General features: G+C 43.8%; 2 protein-coding genes across 2 annotated transcripts in view; one reads left to right on the top strand and one right to left on the bottom strand.

Annotated features, from left to right (window-relative positions):
- Positions 1–3,118: 3,118 nt before the first annotated feature.
- Positions 3,119–13,248, bottom strand: cop1 (COP1 E3 ubiquitin ligase). Its single transcript, XM_019869367.1, has 20 exons — positions 12,173–13,248; positions 11,764–11,823; positions 11,163–11,260; positions 10,660–10,724; positions 10,456–10,575; positions 9,964–10,032; positions 9,058–9,117; positions 8,833–8,909; positions 8,296–8,359; positions 8,093–8,207; positions 7,610–7,745; positions 6,511–6,654; positions 6,311–6,419; positions 5,961–6,042; positions 5,691–5,807; positions 5,418–5,535; positions 4,877–5,001; positions 4,595–4,755; positions 4,409–4,453; positions 3,119–4,082 (listed from the first exon to the last, which is right to left on the bottom strand). The coding sequence occupies exons 1-20, from the start codon at positions 12,532–12,534 to the stop codon at positions 4,065–4,067; spliced, it is 2,145 nt and encodes a 714-aa protein (XP_019724926.1). The 5' UTR covers positions 12,535–13,248; the 3' UTR covers positions 3,119–4,064.
- Positions 13,249–16,419: 3,171 nt separating this feature from the next.
- pappa2 (pappalysin 2) overlaps positions 16,420–18,605 on the top strand; it is a 34,512-nt gene continuing 32,326 nt past the window's right edge. Inside the window, exon 1 of the mRNA XM_019869269.1 lies at positions 16,420–18,584. Within this exon, the coding sequence (XP_019724828.1) occupies positions 18,387–18,584 (198 nt within the window). The 5' untranslated portion in view covers positions 16,420–18,386. The remainder of the gene's footprint in view (positions 18,585–18,605) is intronic.

An 18,605-nucleotide genomic window follows, 5' to 3' on the forward strand; every position in this document is an offset into this window, starting at 1 on the left:
AAAAAAAAAAAAAAAAAAAAACAGGCATTTGAACAGGGGCATGTCAACTTATTATATCCGCTGTGAATCTTGACTGAACCCACCGAAATCTCCGTCCTCTCTGCTGGTTCATCTTTGCCCTTGGTGCCACACCATCTACTGCCATGAAGAAGACCTTGCGTGGCTTGATGATTCTAAAAAGCACCTCCAAGTAATGGAAAATGTCTGCAAAAATTTTCTCTTCAGAGATGCGGAAGTGAACGTCTTCATCATTTGGATGAGAACACTGATGGATGATCCCATTCATGTCCAGATAGAGATTGTCAAATTCTGGGATCTGGGAATAAAACAAACAAACAAACAAACAAAAAACCCTTTTGTCAATAAAGCCACCTTGCCTTGCCTAACAGTCAGGTAAACAACCACATCTGGAAGGACCATGTGTGATGATCTTATGTGGGCAAAACGCACACCTCATAGGCATGCTCAGAATGGTGACTAGATTTATTTGGAACTGGTCTCCCTTGTGAGAACCTGATTTTCTGTGTCTTGACCATGGGAGCGGAAACAGAACTATGTCCACAAAAACATGATGATCGCACACGCTCACACCCAAAATGATGAAACAGTAACTCAAGCTGCGCAATACATTTCACCGGTGTAACCCTCCTTTAACAAAAATAAAAGAATTTGGGCAACGTTTGTTTTCGCTTTAAAATATCTTAATTCATCATTTTAGCGTTGGTTGCCGTCAGTCAACGATATATATTTATTTGGGTATTACATGACAAGATGGACGCAGCTGTCAATAATGAGAGGAAAACCAGATTTGATCGCCAACGCAAATGTCTATCAACGACTATCGAATTAAGCACAATAAAAGTAGTACTCAAACAATTGACTCCACGCAAGAATTGTTTTCACAACCATTGGGTTTAAATGACTTAACACTTACTCGGCACGATATATCATCGCGTAATTGAAAACCGTAACTCAACAGCTGCTAAAACAGAAAAAGGGATGCCAACTTGGGGTGATATTTATTCGGGGATCAAACCTGTCAAGTGCACTAAAACGTCAACAGCCCGTAGTAAAACAAACCGATAGCCAAGCGCTATCCATGCTAACACTGCTACAGTCGGCAATTGAGCAGTAACGCTCTCCCCGGTCATCATGATCTTACCTGATGCTCCTTGACAACTTCACTGAGGCAAGGATAACGCTCTGAAATCCATCGATAAAACTTCGGGACCCCCATATTCGCTGAAAAACCAAACCTAGACCTTAAAGACAAAACTGAGAGACCGCGTAGAATTAAATTGTGCAAATGGAACCCACTTTGGCTTCCAGCAGCCGCAATGTCGCTGTTGACCGTGGTGCGTCTGCAAAATCCCCCCGCCATGCTGTAGCCTACAGAACGTTCCTACTTTGTCATTGTTACGTAAACGGACGACCAAAAATAAAAGTAACAAGCAAAAATAGAGTTACGAGTACACTACTACTACTACGACTACTACAAATAATAATAATAATAATAATAATAATAATAATAATAATAATAACAACTAAAGGACGCGGGTGACTTTTTTTATAGCAGCCTGTGGGCAATTAATTATGCAAAAGATGCCACATGAGAATTAGTATTGATCCATTTCGAAAAAGCGTGTTGTCTTGTTTTGATAAAGTCCTCCGTGTGAAAATATGGAATGTGTTGCTATAATTAGGAAATACTGTACTACACGATATGTATTAGAGGCCATCATCAAAACTATGTCATGCATTGTATTACATTTAAAAATGATAATTTTGTGCACCCACTGGTAACTCATTTTAGTTGAGATTCCTGCAGAACTGAAGTCACAGGAACATCCAGCTGCTGGAAGATGGTCTTTACCTTGAACGAATCATTTTCTTTCTATTTAAAGCAACTCTCTCCTTGCTTCCTCTGATCCGTGTCTAGAATGGTCCACGCACCGCCACCCTTTGAATTGGCTGGCTCACTGACTGATTACAACTTTGAAGACACATGATGAGAATTAGCAGACAAACCTCGGTTTAACACGTCCCTATAGTCAAATTACTTTCAATCGTTTCTAGTGGTACATCATTTTTGTGCAGGCTTTTTTTTCATGAATTAAAAAAAAAAGTACAATTGTTTTGTTGAACCACAATTGAAAAACAATTTCTGATTTTCATTTGTTGATTTGTATTCAGTTTGATTTATTACTTTGGTAAGATTCAAGTCATTTGTGTGACCGCTGCGGGTCTGGATTTCACTAACGGAGGGTTATCAACAATTGCGTGCGTGGGTGGCACGAAAACATGAAAGTGGCAGATTTAAGCCTATGGGACAATCTTCGCACCCAAAAAGTGTGCAGCTTCATGGATTGGAAATGCTTCTTTAGGGTGTTACCACCACCTTCGATGACGTCTGTTGTCACGGCGTCGTGCGGCAATCGACGAGAAAACGCTCATTTATAATGACGGGTTCGTCAAATTTTGTTGGAGTCTCTGGACACGAAATGACCAAATATGAACACATGCATCTTCTAAACGATTGTGACATTTTTTTGTGTTAAACCAATCGAATGAAATCTAAAAGTAAACACCAAATGATGTTGGCCTAATTTAATATTCGCTGCGGGTAAGCTTCGAAGCAAACTTGGAGAACGCACACTCGGTCAACATTTCCACAGAATAATACAAGTTGCAATTGAACAATAGTTTGTCCATGAATATGTCATGACAATCCAAATTAAATTATGTTTTCCCCAAAGAATCGGAACACACAATTCTCGCGATCTGCAAGAATCTTGTTTCCGTGAATGCTTTGAGGTTTCAAGCAATCCACAGGGCACTCTTGTTCGGAGAATAGCCGCTGGATTAACATAACGGGCGTTTGGGGTTTGAACACACACAGGCATCTGATCTGTGGCAAAACGGAACACTTTGAGCATTACCGTTTCGAACAAGGCCAAAAACACACATATGGAACCCATTAGCGCGGATCGCCGTAAACACATAACCACCACCAAAAAAAAAAAAAAAACTCAGTCAAGAGAACACTGGGAAATACCGAAGATGTTTTTTGTGGGTGGGGGGGGGGGGGGTCAGGGGGAAATAACCTGGCACAACAAGATAGATTTGGAAATAATTTATTCAGTTACAGAAATAGAAAAACGTCTTCCATCCCTCACAAAATAGGTAGGTCTTAGCGGGTTGATCAAAGCCCCAAATGGTTCACGTTGACACGGAGCACATGATACAAAAACGATGAGACCGTTGGACTTGCAATTGGGCTCTGCTCTTTCCATCTAACAGGAGAATTTCCACTGCTACTTTCAACATTTGAGCTATGCCTATGGGTACATCAGAAAAGTGATGACACATACAGTAAACCAAGGGATTTCTCAGCCTTTCCATAACCCATTCCTCTTCCTTACGTCTCCAACGACCCACATTCCAAAAGTCTGACCACGCAAGATATATTTGACGGAGTTCAATTCAAGTCTGAATTTATTACAATTGGTTTCTTCCATCTCCGGAAAAAAAATTGAACAGAAGTCAGACAAACATTCAAGGAGGGGATCGGTGTTGAAGTTGAACGCGAAGATAAACGAGCATGTCAATTCGTCCTGTGCTTTTAACATTTAAGGGGGAGAAAGACGCAATACAGGTTAGCATTTCGCCGGATGCAAACCACCAACAAGGAACAGATTCATAAAAAAAGCTGAAAAGTATGGATCTGACTGAAAGCCACGAAGACGCATTACTGGAGCAAATAAAACTGGAACAGCAATCAAACAAAATACAAAAGATACATTTTTTTTTCCCCTTCTAAAATGCCAGCGCGTCATATTTTGAACAGCATATGAGCAGCAGTATAAAGTCTCACGGTCCAAAATCCAGAGCTCATTAAAATATTCATTTACACCAGTTCTCCTGGGGGCTTGGGGGGCGGGGTGGCTTTGGGGCATCGGAGGTTCAGTAGGCAGCTTGGCCTACCCTACTTTCCATCACAACATCATCATACACGTAGCTCAAGGTATGATGGCGGTCTTGGGTCACACGAGGATCGGGGGTCTTCAGACAAGCTCAAGTACCTGTGCAAAGATAAAAGAGACCGTCTGTCCAGAGCTGAGGGTACAAAAGCAACACGCTGCAGTAATGTATTACATTTCGGTGGTAACGATGACATGTTTCACTTTTTTTTTGGAGGGGGGGGGGGGATAATATTATTACTGTCACTCAGCAATACGTCATTGCTTCCTTGACTAACTTTAGCGTGTTTCAACAAATGTGAAAGTGGCCCTTTCAGCCACCATTTTTCTGGTATGCGGCCCTCAAACGAAAAAGTTTGGACAGCCCTGCCGGGTAGTGACGCAAGTTTGGATACCGCAAGAATCGGTGAGAGAAGATGGAGACCGACCTTGATTGTTCCTTGACTATTTGCAGCAATCAACACATTTGACTCCTGGAAAAGAAAAGAGGGTTTAAAAAAAAACGGAACCGCAGAACGGCCCGGGGGAGATTGGGTCTTTCGAGCAAGGCCATGAGCATAACCTTCCCAAGAGAAAGTCAAAGCACGTGAGGGTGGCAAATGGCAAGAACTCACTCCATCGGGTAAGGCTCTCCAACAGACGGCACTGACGAACTCGTTGATGTCATCTTCCTTCTTCTCTTTATCCAGCACACTTTTTACCGTGTCAAACTTGAATGTTAAAAGTGTCTTGGAAAGTCCTTTGTAGTACAGGTACAAGGAATTGTTCTCGCTGCCTGCGCACATGAATGGAGACGGCGTTTGGTATCGCGGTCGGCGGCGGCCATGCAGCAGTAATCGATCATGTTTTTTGGTCACTTTTCTCGACCGGCGACAGAATACGAGCGCGACGTTTACCGCAGGCAATATAGTCTCCATTCGAGGCCAGGCCAACAAAGTTCTTCTCATTAATGTGACCCTTGAAGGAGCGCAGGCAATGCGGTTTGTTGACATTCCACAGCTTCAGCTGACTGTCCGTCGACCTGAAAAGTGATTCACAGAAGGAGCACGTTTCCCGCTGGCTCTTTTGATGCGACACATTGTCAAAAAAAAGTTCACATCAGATGAGGTGGGTCCGCCAGACAGCGGGAGCGCACAAAAAAAACAATTTCCCCAAAATTTCCTCGAGAGTCGCTGACCTGGGACAACCGGGAAGCAATTATATTTGCAACATCGCAGGGTGGGGTAGTCATTTCAAAGGGGCCCAGCGGTGCAGTGACCCACCAGATCAAGCCGATGGAAGAAGAGGGCTCAAGCTTGCTTTGGCCAAATATGCCTCTGCCACCGGCTCTCCCAATTGGAGAAAAGCGGCCGGCGTTGAAGGAGTTCACACAGCAAAGCGTCTCACAAAAAATGTGAAAACAAACCACGTGGCTGCCCGCGGGCAAAGTGGACTTACGCTGATACGATTTCCTCTCCGTTAACAAACTTGGCGTAGGAGACGGCTTTGCGGTGGCCTTTGAACACCATGATCGGCTGCTTGGTGTTGCGGAGGTCGTAGTAATGGACACAGTGATCTGCAAGGAAAAGCAACCTGACTATGTACCGGAGTCACACACAGTTACAAATCATGTCATTGCCTCCCGAAAATCCGATCCCGATCGTGGATGATAGCAGACAGTTGCACAGAGAACTACCTTTAATCTCAACCACAGTATGACGACAAGATTACCTGCACAGCCAAAGGCCAGATGATAGCGGGACGTTGGACTGAATTTTACGCAGCAGACGTTAGCCTTGGCTTCAATGCTGGCCACAGAGTTGTCCAGATTGGTTGACCACAACTTCACTGACAATCAAAAGTACACAAAACGGCATTCAATCGGGCGCCACAAGCATTTCTACGGCGAGGATCAAGGCGGTGACATTTGGATTCAGATGCCGGAAAACGACAGCACTCATTTTATCTGCTGCCGGATCCAAAATGGGACTCTTCAGTTACCTTTGGCGTCATCTGAGCCAGAGGCTAACAACTTGGGGTCCATCAGATTAAAGTCTACACTCCAGCACCGTTTCTCATGCTCCTGCAAATAAAGCGACAGGGTCGTTTCAACGCCGTCGTGCAGGGGTGTCCAAACTTTTTTCGTTTGAGGGCCGCGTTCATAAAAATGCAAGGACGCACGTTAACAGTCTTCAACTTGAATTCATTAAACATGCTAAAAAACAGTCAAGCGATACATTTTCTCCGTCATTTGGAAAACTCTTTCATCGCAGCTTTCTGGTCAAGCTAAGAAGGCAAATAATTTTGGATTTGATTTGATACATTCCACTCCGCAAGATGAATCGAAGTACCTGGTACACTTTGGACCGATGTCCGGTAAATCCATCCCATAATATGACGGTCCCCTCATAGTCGCTGCTGGCCAGGAGGTTCTTGTGATAGCTGCTCCAGCTGATACAGCTGCAACAAATGACATTTGTTGAAACGCTGACATCAATATGACCCCGATCCTTGAAGTGACTTCACTTTGGAGTGTTGGGGTGATTCTCACCTGATTTTCGAATTGCATGTCATTTCGTTGACAGGGTAGTGGATGTCCACCGCATCTTGGATCACCGTGCCATACTCAAACACCTTGATCTTCTTGGTCACACCGGCGATGGCAAAGTAGTCGCAATCACGGTCAAACTCAATGCTGAAACGCACACGGACGCACACTTCAATCAACCTGACAATGCTTTTAAAGATGTACCTGTACAGCTCAAAGCCGTTGGAATTTGCCACACACACACACACACACACACACACACACACACACACACACACACACACACACACACACACTCTTGTTTCTAAACCAATGTGGATTAGGTCGATATGATAAGAAACAGAATGGAACTGGGAGAAAACACATGAAGGCCAATCAAGCTTTCAAATCAAGCAATCAAACTTCAATCATTTAATCCAAAGAGTCAAAATAACACTCACGAATTTTCCTTGTTTCAAACAAACTTCCGACTCTTACGTATATACAACAATCTTTACTGCCTGCAGTATGCACAGACACACACACACGCACCCACACACAAATCTCCCACTTTCTACAAGCAGGCGATTATGCCTATAAATAAATTTTAAAAAATACCACGAAAAGCAAAATGAAAAGCAGAAACCGTTTACAATTTATTTGGTCTTTTTTTTTTTCGATTTGTCTGGGGCTGCTTCACCATGACGAAATATAATAGCTGTTGTGGTTCTTTCATTTCCTTTGTAGTGTGCACTGTGCAAGACAAGTGGCCATCAGTGGCGGCTGCTCAAGAGAAGACGCTAGGTCTGCAGAGAACACGACCATAAGCCACACTGGGGTTTCTCTGCCCACGACTGGTGCCATTTTCAAGCAACGGCAAAATTTCATGTGACAAACCGTTTTAAATTGTGGAGAAAAAAAAAAAACCACTTCAACAACATAATTTTTCCTAAATAGGCACACAAAAACAGCGTTTTGTCAATAGACAGTGCATGGTCATTGCAAAAAAAAAAAAATTGTGCGTGAAACCACTACAAGCATTATATTTGCGTTCATGAGTCGTTGAACTATTACATAAACATGTCCATGATTTCCGAAAAAATAAATAGTTGACTTATCATACCTGGAGACAATGCTCGACCCATTGTAGAGGTCGCTGGCATAGGAGAGAGTGGCCAGGGGTCGCACAGAATTGTAGCGTGTAAACTTGGAAAGACACTCCATAAAGTCATCCAGCTGGTTCAAGTTCCTCCCTTCCTCTAAAAGAAGAAGGAGGAAAAAAAAAAGAAAAACAAAACAGATATATGTCGTTCAATTAGAGATGAGGAAGAGGAGTTCCGAGTATTTTATGTTTGGAAACATGCCGAGCAGGGAGTATAATAAACCAGTGCCAAGCATCTGATTTTAGTTGCCATGAACCACACGGCAATTTTTAGATCGATTGAATTGAACACTTGGCGGCAAAGGTGCACCATATGGGCGTCAGACAGCGTAAATCCATGACCGTACTTGGTACGGTGAGCAGAGAATATCAACTCAAGCGGCCATCCGTCCTGGCGATGGCACTCTTATCGTATTCGGAAGCATAGCGGTGACTCATTTTTACCTGCGATGCGTGACATTTTGTTCGAGAAGTAACACTGCTCCAGATCTTCAAAATGAGCAGTCAACCTTTTCCTTCTTGATGCCAGCGTGCTGTTATACCACGTCTGCCTTTTCCCCTGCATTGAAGAAAGACTTTGGTCAGACCACAAAGCATGGAAACGAAGACAACATTTGAAGTGAATAAATACCAATTGGCTTGCTCACCTGGTTTGTTCCGCCAAATTCCGGCGGCGGGTTATAGTTTGACGGCTCCATGATGCTACTACAGCTGCAATCAAAAAGGAGAGCGGCACGGAGCTATTTTCAAATAAATTGTTGAATCGAATGCGCACCGTAGCCTGCTCATTCATCATCGATGGCGATCGAAATGAGAAATGGAGAGCGAAACGTTCGAATGAATCAAAAACCAACAAATCAACTATCCAGCAAATGTTCAGAAACATTGTTTTTAAAAAGACTTGATTTTCCATGTGGGTCGTCATGAAACACATTTACCTGGCAGTATAGCTGCTGAAAGGTTTTACAATGATAAGACTGTTCCGTGATAACGCAAGAATGCTTTTGACATCTCAAACCAAATGGCAGGTTACCCAGTGTCCTGGAATAGTTTGACCTTCATGGATGGTTTCGCTTTTAACCACTTACGGCATAGATGTTTGTTTTGTTTTTGTGGGTAATGTTGCATTTCGCTGGAAAAAAACCCAAAACGGGACAAGATAGTTTGATGGGGTCAAGCTGTACCTGGGCGATGGGGAGGGGGCTTCAACATTGGGCACTGTACACTCTGCCTCCACTGGAGAGTACAGCCCGCTCATTTCCTGGAAAGAAACATCAATAAAATAAGACGTTTTGGCCGACTAGAGGGTGAGCGTTTCCAGTTGGTCATCATCGGTTGAGAATAATGAGCACTGGTCCTGTCTTTTGTTTTTAGGGGTGTTTTATGTCTGGTTTGACAAATCACCTTACCTCAACACGCTTAATGTCCTCTTCAAGGAAGTTCAACTCCTTCTGTAGTTGTTCTAGTTGCTGTCAAAAACAACAATCAAGATGGGTGTTTCCCTTTTTTTTTCATTCATGACATATTGGTAGAAGCGTATTTTTTGCCAAATTGTTTGCTACTCATAACTACAGTTGGACCCGGTTCCAACGTACCTGGAGGGACATAGCGGATCTGTATGTTATAACGGAAGTTTGTTGTAACTATTTCCATGAAAATGGCCGCCAACTATGATGTATCATACAATATGAATATTTAGGGATGTAAAAACATGAACGTTTAATACAGCGTAAACACATCCATTACAAATCCCCGCACACAGGATGAAGGAAACATTCAGTAAGCAAATAAAAAGTGCGTTCTCCAGTTCAGGATGTGCCGCACCCCGAAACCATTTACAATCATCACGAAATCTGTCGGCCTTGCATTCTGCCGTGACTTTGTTTTGCCATGACGCATGATTGTCGAAATCATCGACGTAGCCAATTGATAGTCTTGGCTGAGCTTGCTCTGGGAGACGCCCTTTCCAAAGTGAGAGACAAATTCAGCCTTCACGGACAGCGAGATTTGCTTCCGTTTCCCAGACACGTTCTGAGACCGCGCTCGAGACCGCGCCGTGCTTCTGTATGAATCCTGCGCTGTATATTTTGCTCATCAGGAGGGTCGCGGCGACGGTGAGCTTCCCGCGGTTTGTCGCAACGAAAGCCTTTTCGCTACTTTGTGGGAAACATCTGGTCGTTACAATGAAGTTGATGATATCAAGGTGTGCAAGCCAAATGGGCAAGTGGAAAACGGACGACGTGCAATCCGGACTTTGAAACGTAAACGGGGTACGTTGAAACGAGGTTCGACTGTGTGTGTACAAGTAATAGCACCTCTCTCTTGTTTCTCCTGGCTTCATTCAGGAACTCCATGAGGATCTGTCTCTGAGCCGCTTGGGATTCCTAGTGGACAGAAACAAATTGTGGATTATCTCAAGACGGTTCCTGAAGCAAAATCAGGACTTCAGCAGGGAAAAAAAGTCCCAAAACAAAGACATAACAGAAAACAAAAATCAAAGTGACAGTCTGGATCTAATTCATGAATTCAAAAGTTCTCCAGTATATCAACAAATGTATTAGTCATCATGGCAACTATTTTTCTGATAACCTCCCTCCTCACTCTGCCCGCCTTCACTTTTTTAACGAAACTTGCGGCCCGTGTCAAATGTCATTTTTTTTTTGTTTGATTTTTCGGGTGTGGTCATGTCGCCGGCTGCTGAAAAATGGATGGCGGGCCGCAAAGGGCCCCCGGGGCCGTAGTTTGATCACCATTGGCGTAGGCGCTAAAAAGACATGATTTCTTGCATGTTGCGCATGCCGGCTTACCGCTTCCAGCTGCTTCTTCTTCTGAACCAGGAGCTCCAACATGAGGTTGACATTTGCCAGGTCCAAGTTCTCCTGGTCTGGACTCAACACGTCCTGGAAAACGTGCCACCTGGAGCCATTCTAGGGGTCAGAGAGACTGATCAGTCAATTGTAACCTCCCCCCACCCGTATCAGCAGGGACAGTTGTGAAGGCACTTTACTTACAGGATGATCTAACTTGAGTCGCTTCTCCTCTGATCTTTGCTTCTGTTTAAGGATGAGTTCATTTACTGGTGGCGGTGAAAGAGAAAGAAAAGCTCTGAGCAAGCTCCACAAAACAGCGAAGCAACCCGAGACAGTGGAGTTGCTTCCCAAACTGCTGTCACATTTGGCACTTCCAGTTTCATGACCGTGGTGGCCCAGACATATGAAACCTCCTTTGACTTTTTAAAACAATGAAGAATGTATAGCAAAGGAAAAAAAAAAGGAAATGCTATTTTAAAATTGCCTTTGTCAGTTCATACCGTTTCTACAGTGGCGATAAATGCACCTCTGGACAGATGATTTCTAGTTCCAAAAATTCCAATGGGGGGGAAATAATAAAAAATAGTTCCAAAATCTGAACAATCTACCAACAGGAAAGAGGTCTGTGACCTTAGAGGTTCCACTAAACAAAGCATCATCAAAGCATGGCCTCAATGTAAATTCCACTTTTAGTCACCACCTACCGAGAAAGTTTGGGTAAAGTTGATCCACATTATCAACAACGTAGTTGCATTTGGGACACCGGTTGCTGTCCTCCAGACTCTGGCGAATGCACTTGAAGCTGCAGGCAGAAGAGGAGGGAGTTTTTAAACTTTTGTTTTCTTTCCAGGGAAAAGATGTGCTTCACGTGAAAAACAAGAAAACCGAGCCAAGCATGTCCGTACAAGATCACAAGTGTTACGTGGAATTAGTATTGCAAATGGTTTGGCCATGAGAGCACTTTGTTCAAGATGGACACATTCAGCTCAATACAGCCATCCTTCCATTATCTTTGGACTTTGGACATATTACTTTTCTTTTGATGGCGGCGCGGACACCCGCAGCGGCTCCTCTTGTTTTATGTTGTCTTGAGAGGGAAAAAATTTCATCTGTACTATATGTTGCACATACAGCACATTTGACAATAAAGTTGTACTTGACTTGAAATGCTCAGTCATTCTGTCCCCAAATGCCACATGCATTCACATGCAGCAATGGATGCGCGGGCGCACACACACAACCCCCCCCCCCCATCCACATTGGCCACAATCCCCATAATTTTTGGAACGGCACAAATTCACTTACCAAAAACTGTGCCCACACTTGGTCATGTGTGCCTCTTCTATCATTTCAAAGCAAATGGGGCTGGAAGAGGTAAGCACAAAACGGTATTATGTGCACGCTGAATCTAAACAAGTACAGCCCAACCTCAGAATACATTTAAGAATAAGAAACCCTTTATTTGTCTCACAATGGAGAAATTCACAATTTACAGCAGCAAAGTTAGGAAAGGAAGAAAGTAGAAGAACAAAAAGAATCGGAGCTTTCATTTCATCGGGCGCACCTGCAAAATGCTCGGAGACTTAAAACACAAATGCGATCAATAGTCTTATTTGCAAGGACACTTTTGCAGTTGACGGACATATTACAGGGGTTGTTCTGTAGCAGACCCCAGCGCGCGCGCGCGCAAACGAACCAACCGTCCATCACTAACCAGACAAAATCGTTGCTTTTATCTTCATAGGAGTTCAACAGGCCGTTGCAAAGAGGTGCTTGGTGGAGGGACCTCTTCCTGCTGCCAGAGGACGCGGAAGGTCTACTTAGGGAGGCGAAGCCACCGCGAGACGACGACACGGCGACCAAACTTGGCACCGACATGCCGCTGTCACCTGCAGCCGCCAGTGTCCGCGAGGGTACGACGTTGACTGAGCTGTTTCCATTGCTCGTGACGGCGTTGCTTGCGCCACTCGAGTTCGCGGTGCCTCCTGTGCCACCGCTGCTACTCGTACTGCTACTTGTGCTGGGCACGGAACTGGCACCGCCAGCGATCTGCGGGGACCGCTTGTTTGACATCATGCAAATGCCACTCAAAACTCCCCCAAATCCGCCGTGGCACTGTTCAAATCATCCAGACGCTACTGTTGGACTACTTGTGCAGACTCTCCAGCTAGCTGCTTAGTTTATAGGCTAACATCCTGGTAAGGGTGGCACATCGTCGAGCGAATTTTAAACTAACTCGTTGCTGTTTGCCTCGCTCGTCTCGTCACCAGAGACCTAGGGGAAAACAACTATAATAGCAAAGGAAACACCCGAGCATTGCAAGAGAAAAACAACCTTCTGCGCCGTGCAGACGATTAGCCGGCTAGCCACTTTTAGCTACAGACAGAGGGCTAGCGCAAGTTTCCTCGATTACTCGGTTACGCGGTGTCCGCCTAGCTGGCTACATACCACCCTCCAGTGCATAGGAGTATAATTGCGCCGTTGGTCAGTTCCACCTGTCTTTTGTTGTTTTCTTCGACGTGACTGCTTGTTTTGATAAGCCACCCTGTTGTTCTAATACGCATGATAATAACATTTAAGGTTAAACAAATTGAAATCACCCAACCTCCGTCGTAGTAAACATAAAAATTGTAGGACAGTATTGAAGTGCTTTTATTAGATTTTTTTTTCTTTTCCATATTTTCAGGTCACCATCACAATTCAACTACTTTTTTTCTGGCACGTTTCTAATTTAAGGGACTAGAGCAACCCCCCTCACCTCCAACCCCCAAAAAAGTGTCAGGTTAGGGAAATATTAAATACATTAAGAAAATATTTCCCAACTTTGTTTGTACACGATATAAATATGTTACCCAAATTAAACAACAGAATCTGAAAAAAAATCTATTGCGTTAGAAAAGCAACTCATATATATCTATATCTAGATATATAGATATAAATCTAGATATAGATAGACACAAACACACACACAGTAATATTGGTATTTCCTGTGATCCCACCCCAGAAATAACATTTCCTCTTGTATCTTTTTCTTTCAAATTATATTTCCTTAACAAAACAAACAAACCAGTAGGTCACATCCACAAAGTGCAGGCAGTGACTGACTGGGCCAAGAAAAGCCCCGTCTTGTCGATCAAACATCCACCTGCAGGCAGCTTAGCAAACAAAACACAAGCAGCATTAACTTATTCATGCTAACAGTTCATCCATCCAGCTCCCGTACTTATTTTTCCATTTATGTTTTTTTTTAAACAGAGGGCTAGCGCAAGTTTCCTCGATTACTCGGTTACGCGGTGTCCGCCTAGCTGGCTACATACCACCCTCCAGTGCATAGGAGTATAATTGCGCCGTTGGTCAGTTCCACCTGTCTTTTGTTGTTTTCTTCGACGTGACTGCTTGTTTTGATAAGCCACCCTGTTGTTCTAATACGCATGATAATAACATTTAAGGTTAAACAAATTGAAATCACCCAACCTCCGTCGTAGTAAACATAAAAATTGTAGGACAGTATTGAAGTGCTTTTATTAGATTTTTTTTTCTTTTCCATATTTTCAGGTCACCATCACAATTCAACTACTTTTTTTCTGGCACGTTTCTAATTTAAGGGACTAGAGCAACCCCCCTCACCTCCAACCCCCAAAAAAGTGTCAGGTTAGGGAAATATTAAATACATTAAGAAAATATTTCCCAACTTTGTTTGTACACGATATAAATATGTTACCCAAATTAAACAACAGAATCTGAAAAAAAATCTATTGCGTTAGAAAAGCAACTCATATATATCTATATCTAGATATATAGATATAAATCTAGATATAGATAGACACAAACACACACACAGTAATATTGGTATTTCCTGTGATCCCACCCCAGAAATAACATTTCCTCTTGTATCTTTTTCTTTCAAATTATATTTCCTTAACAAAACAAACAAACCAGTAGGTCACATCCACAAAGTGCAGGCAGTGACTGACTGGGCCAAGAAAAGCCCCGTCTTGTCGATCAAACATCCACCTGCAGGCAGCTTAGCAAACAAAACACAAGCAGCATTAACTTATTCATGCTAACAGTTCATCCATCCAGCTCCCGTACTTATTTTTCCATTTATGTTTTTTTTTAACCTCCATGTGGCCAGTGTCTGGGGTCCACACAACATAGACTTTCCCATGTTTCTGTTTGTGGAAGAAATTCACATGAGCCATTATGGCGCACAGGTAGGATGTAAAGTCAAGTTTTCAGCAAAGAGGAAAATTACTGGATACACTCAGGAGTGAATTCCCTCAGAGGGACTTCGGTGTTTGTGAGAGATCGCTTCGGTAAAATGTTTTCTCTGTGACTCAAAAGTATGGAAAGTCTGTGCGCTAACATTTGACATTTATGAATGTTTGTTTGTTTTTACCTTCTCAAATGTGACCGTCAATTGTCTGTTTTAAATGCTGACAACCGACTCAACCGAACCGAAAAAAAATAGCTGAATTAAAATTATGTGCCTCATATTAAGGTTTGTAACTCGGATAATGTTGTTCGCAACCCTCCCCCGTCCCTCCCCATGATGAGCTCGGCTTAATCAAGCAGCGGATGTGCAAATCTGTGTGTACATTGTATTGCATTGATACGCCTCGGGCTCCTCCCTCCTCTTGATACTGCACCCATGGTGGGGAAAAGCTTCCATTCTTTATATCTCTCCTTTTCATCTCTTTACCCCAGCTCATATGTCCTTCCTAGATTTTCGCTTTTAAGGGGGCCCTGCCTCCTTTTCATAAGAGGGTAGGTTGGGGTGGGGGCAGTCAGGTGTACCCATACATCCAAGGTGACCAAGAAAAAATACGAAGTGGGGGCTTAAAGAAACTACGACAGTTTGTGTGTGCCCACCAAAAGACATGAGAAGAAGACAAGTGTGGGCCCAGGGGTCATTGGGGTCAAGGCGGACAAGCTCAGATGAAGGATAATCTTTGGAGGTCCCTTACAGTAGGGGGTGAGGCCCTGGTGAAGCACAACTATTCAGACCCTCTTACACATACTGTGCGTCCTTTTATCGCTCTCTTCCTCTTCTGTATCTTCCCCATCATCCTCTTTTTCCCCCCCCTCACATTTTTTTACCCCTCCTCTAAATCCTACCCCTCCTCTTCTTTCTTTTTACCCCAACATAGTTGCAGCTGGATTTCAAAGGGAACTTCCACCGTAGTAAAAGAATGACTGTTGAGTCGGCAGATCCCCTCAGTCAGGCAAACTGGGGTTGTTTAATTTCTACCTCCCACTAGTTTTTCTGCCCCTTTGGGGGCCTCTGCCATAGCTGTCAGCGCCCCCCCCCCTTCCCCTCCCCGTTTCCATCTCTGGCCAAAGTACTATTTGCAAATTGAGCCTGACAAAAATTGTTGGGGCTGAGGGTGAATGGGGGCAACTTCTCAGAAGGTGTGTGTCATAGAAGCTGCTGTCTGGAATGGTCAGTATTCGTCAAAGTCTCGCTTTTGAAGAGGTGTGGTGTAAATAACACAAAAGCAGTAGTTGAACGGGTGGAAGGTTTGGGAAACATTTTCGTCAAACAAGCTCTAAAAAAGAAAACACATGATGCCACGATTCAAAGAAATTTGAAGGAGAAATAAGAAACAAAGTGATTGAAACCGATCAGCCATTTCCAAGTCTTTGGAAACCACAGTCAAAGCCATTATTTACAAATGAGGAATACTGTATCGGTTACAGTGGTGAATGCTGAACCTTCCCAGGAGTGGTCAGCTCATTAAAATTACTCCAAGGGTACAAGGACGACAATGACAGCATTCGACAAAAAGAACATCATGCGAACAGTGAAACGCGGTGGCGTCCGTGTGATTTTCTGGGATGCTTATTTACGACAGGGCCTGGACAACTAGTTCTACTGTAGCAAAATGTTCGGGCATGAATTCAGCTCAAGCAATTTTGGGTTATGCAGCTGTGGGTTAGAATCTTACTGAAAATCATTTCAGGACGAGTCATTCACAGTATGCCTGACAGTTACCTTTGTGGTAGATTGTAACATTGAGCACACAGTTTTATTTCTATTTTGCAGTATGTGGCATGTGAAAAAAAATAGGAGGTGATATTAGGGGGAATTCCTTCTCACCTGATGCTCCTCTGTGTTTTTCAGTCCCAGGAGCACAGGAGTTTGGTAGCATATTTGTGTTAGAAAAACTTTCTTCATGTGCTGGACAGATGTTTTGCCTGTCTGTTTCGTACCACTGAGGAGAGTCAGAGAATGAACCAGAAGGGGAGATAGTTAAAGGGAGGGGTGGATGAGTGGCAGGAAAAAAAAAAAGTATGAGAAGCGGGCAGTTGGGGAGGTGAAGGAAGAAAGGGGGGTTTCTCAGACTCCATAGAACCTTTGAGTGTGTGCACGCCCGTGAGAGAAAAAGAGAGAGACAGAGATTGTGGATGGAGTGCTAACAAAGGAGTGATCAATCACGATTCTGTCTCAGCAGGAGCACACGCACGCGCCGCCTGCTACACAAATGAACTTCAATCCAATTACAACGCGCGTAGTTTGAATGAACGAAAGCACAATGACAAATCCCCAACTTCAGATCCAATAGAACATGGCTCATACATTTCAACACATATTCCACTCTATGAATGAAATTTGAACTGTTTTTTTGTTTTTGTGAATTCATCTAGAGAAAATTTGGCAACGTTAGAAAAATATGAGCATTTACCAGCATCTGAACAAAACGGTACTTTACAAGTTGAACTATGCCACGAAGGAAAGTATGCGTGAATATATCGCGGAATTAAATACACTTTAAATTGTGAAGTGCCGAAAATTCCGACAAATGTCAAAATCTTGTTTGTAAAGGTCTATGACTTGTCTAAAGGAACAATGCATTACATCGAAATGAGTCATAAACAAACACGCCAAGACAACAGAATCAGGGAGAGTGCCATAAAATGTAATTCAACTACATAAAGCTTAAGTACAAGTGACCTATAAAATAAATACATTTATGGATGCTGGTGTGTGATTTATTGGGGACGCGGGACATGGATAATAAATACTTTATTGCCAGTTCCCTCTTCCCTCGGGCATCAGGGGGGGATAACGCGGGACTGGGGTGGAGAAAGTGGAGGATTTCCCTTGTAAAACAAAATTATGAGGCAGAGGGAGGACGGCCTCCTCCGCTACACTTTCTCCACTAGTGATGTAAGGAGAGCGAGAGAGCGAGAGAGAGGGAGAGAGAGAGAGAGAGAGAGAGAGAGAGAGAGAGAGAGAGAGAGAGACCCTAAATTGACCGTGGAGGGAAGCAGCCCTCTGTCAAGTGCTTTCAGACGTCCACCACAACCAAGAGAAGACACATGGATGGGGCTTTATTGGACTAATACTTGTGCCACCTCCCATTAATGATCGTTGAGATCTGCACGGACACTTGGTCTCCTCTTGCATTTGGAAAAAAAACAGTTTGATGACTCCGATTCACTTTGCAGCACCGTTTGGACCTTGGACACACTGCATCACAATGGCCAGGTAAAAGGTGCAACTTTGTGCCTGAATTAAAACAGTCAATTTGGAAACCACAGAATGGCATTGTCATTCAATTAGGTTTGGATTATTTCTCGCGGTAGACTGACACCTAAAACGAAGTAAGGAATCTGTTTGAAAACGAAAAATCGAACGCCTAGGATTAAGAGACGCGTTTCCCCGGGAAAGTGGCAATGAATGGAAAAGGGGGTAAAGTGATGCGCTGGGACGGAGATCATGACGAGAAGTCATACTAATGAGACTCCGTTGTGTTGTGTACGTTTGTAAGTGACCAAATTACCCAGACTCCGGAAAGACATCGTCTGCAGTCAATGATAATTCGTTTTCCCAACAAATGAAATCTTGAATTTTCGTCGCTGTCCCCTTTTGACTTGGTGCAAATGAAGTACTGATCCTTGATGACGTACTAAGTTCCAACAAGATGTTGTCGGTCACTCTCCTCGCGCTCGTCTTCGTCCTGACTCCCGACGCCGGGCTTTTGAGCTCCAATCCACTGAGCCGGTACAAACGCGCCTTGGCCCGGCGCGCAGACAACGAGCTCTCCCGCCTCGCCGGTGAGCCTTGCGCTGTCTCCGGATCCGGGAGACCCCTGCAGCGGCAGCAGCAGCAGCAGGAGCCGGTTGCGGCGGACACGCTCTCA

The sequence above is a fragment of the Hippocampus comes genome, unplaced genomic scaffold, assembly GCF_001891065.2.
Source record: "Hippocampus comes isolate QL1 unplaced genomic scaffold, H_comes_QL1_v1.1 scaffold117, whole genome shotgun sequence".
Lineage (NCBI taxonomy): Eukaryota > Metazoa > Chordata > Actinopteri > Syngnathiformes > Syngnathidae > Hippocampus > Hippocampus comes.

Coding starts and splice junctions, on each gene's coding strand:
- cop1 (XM_019869367.1), bottom strand. CDS start 12,534: ATGATGTCAAACAAGCGGTCCCCGCAGATCGCTGGCGGTGCCAGTTCC. Junction 7,746..8,092: donor CAAAATGTCACGCATCGCAG/GTAAAAATGAGT, acceptor TTCTTCTTTTAG/AGGAAGGGAGGAACTTGAAC. Junction 4,454..4,594: donor GGAGAGCCTTACCCGATGGA/GTGAGTTCTTGC, acceptor TTTCTTTTCCAG/GAGTCAAATGTGTTGATTGC.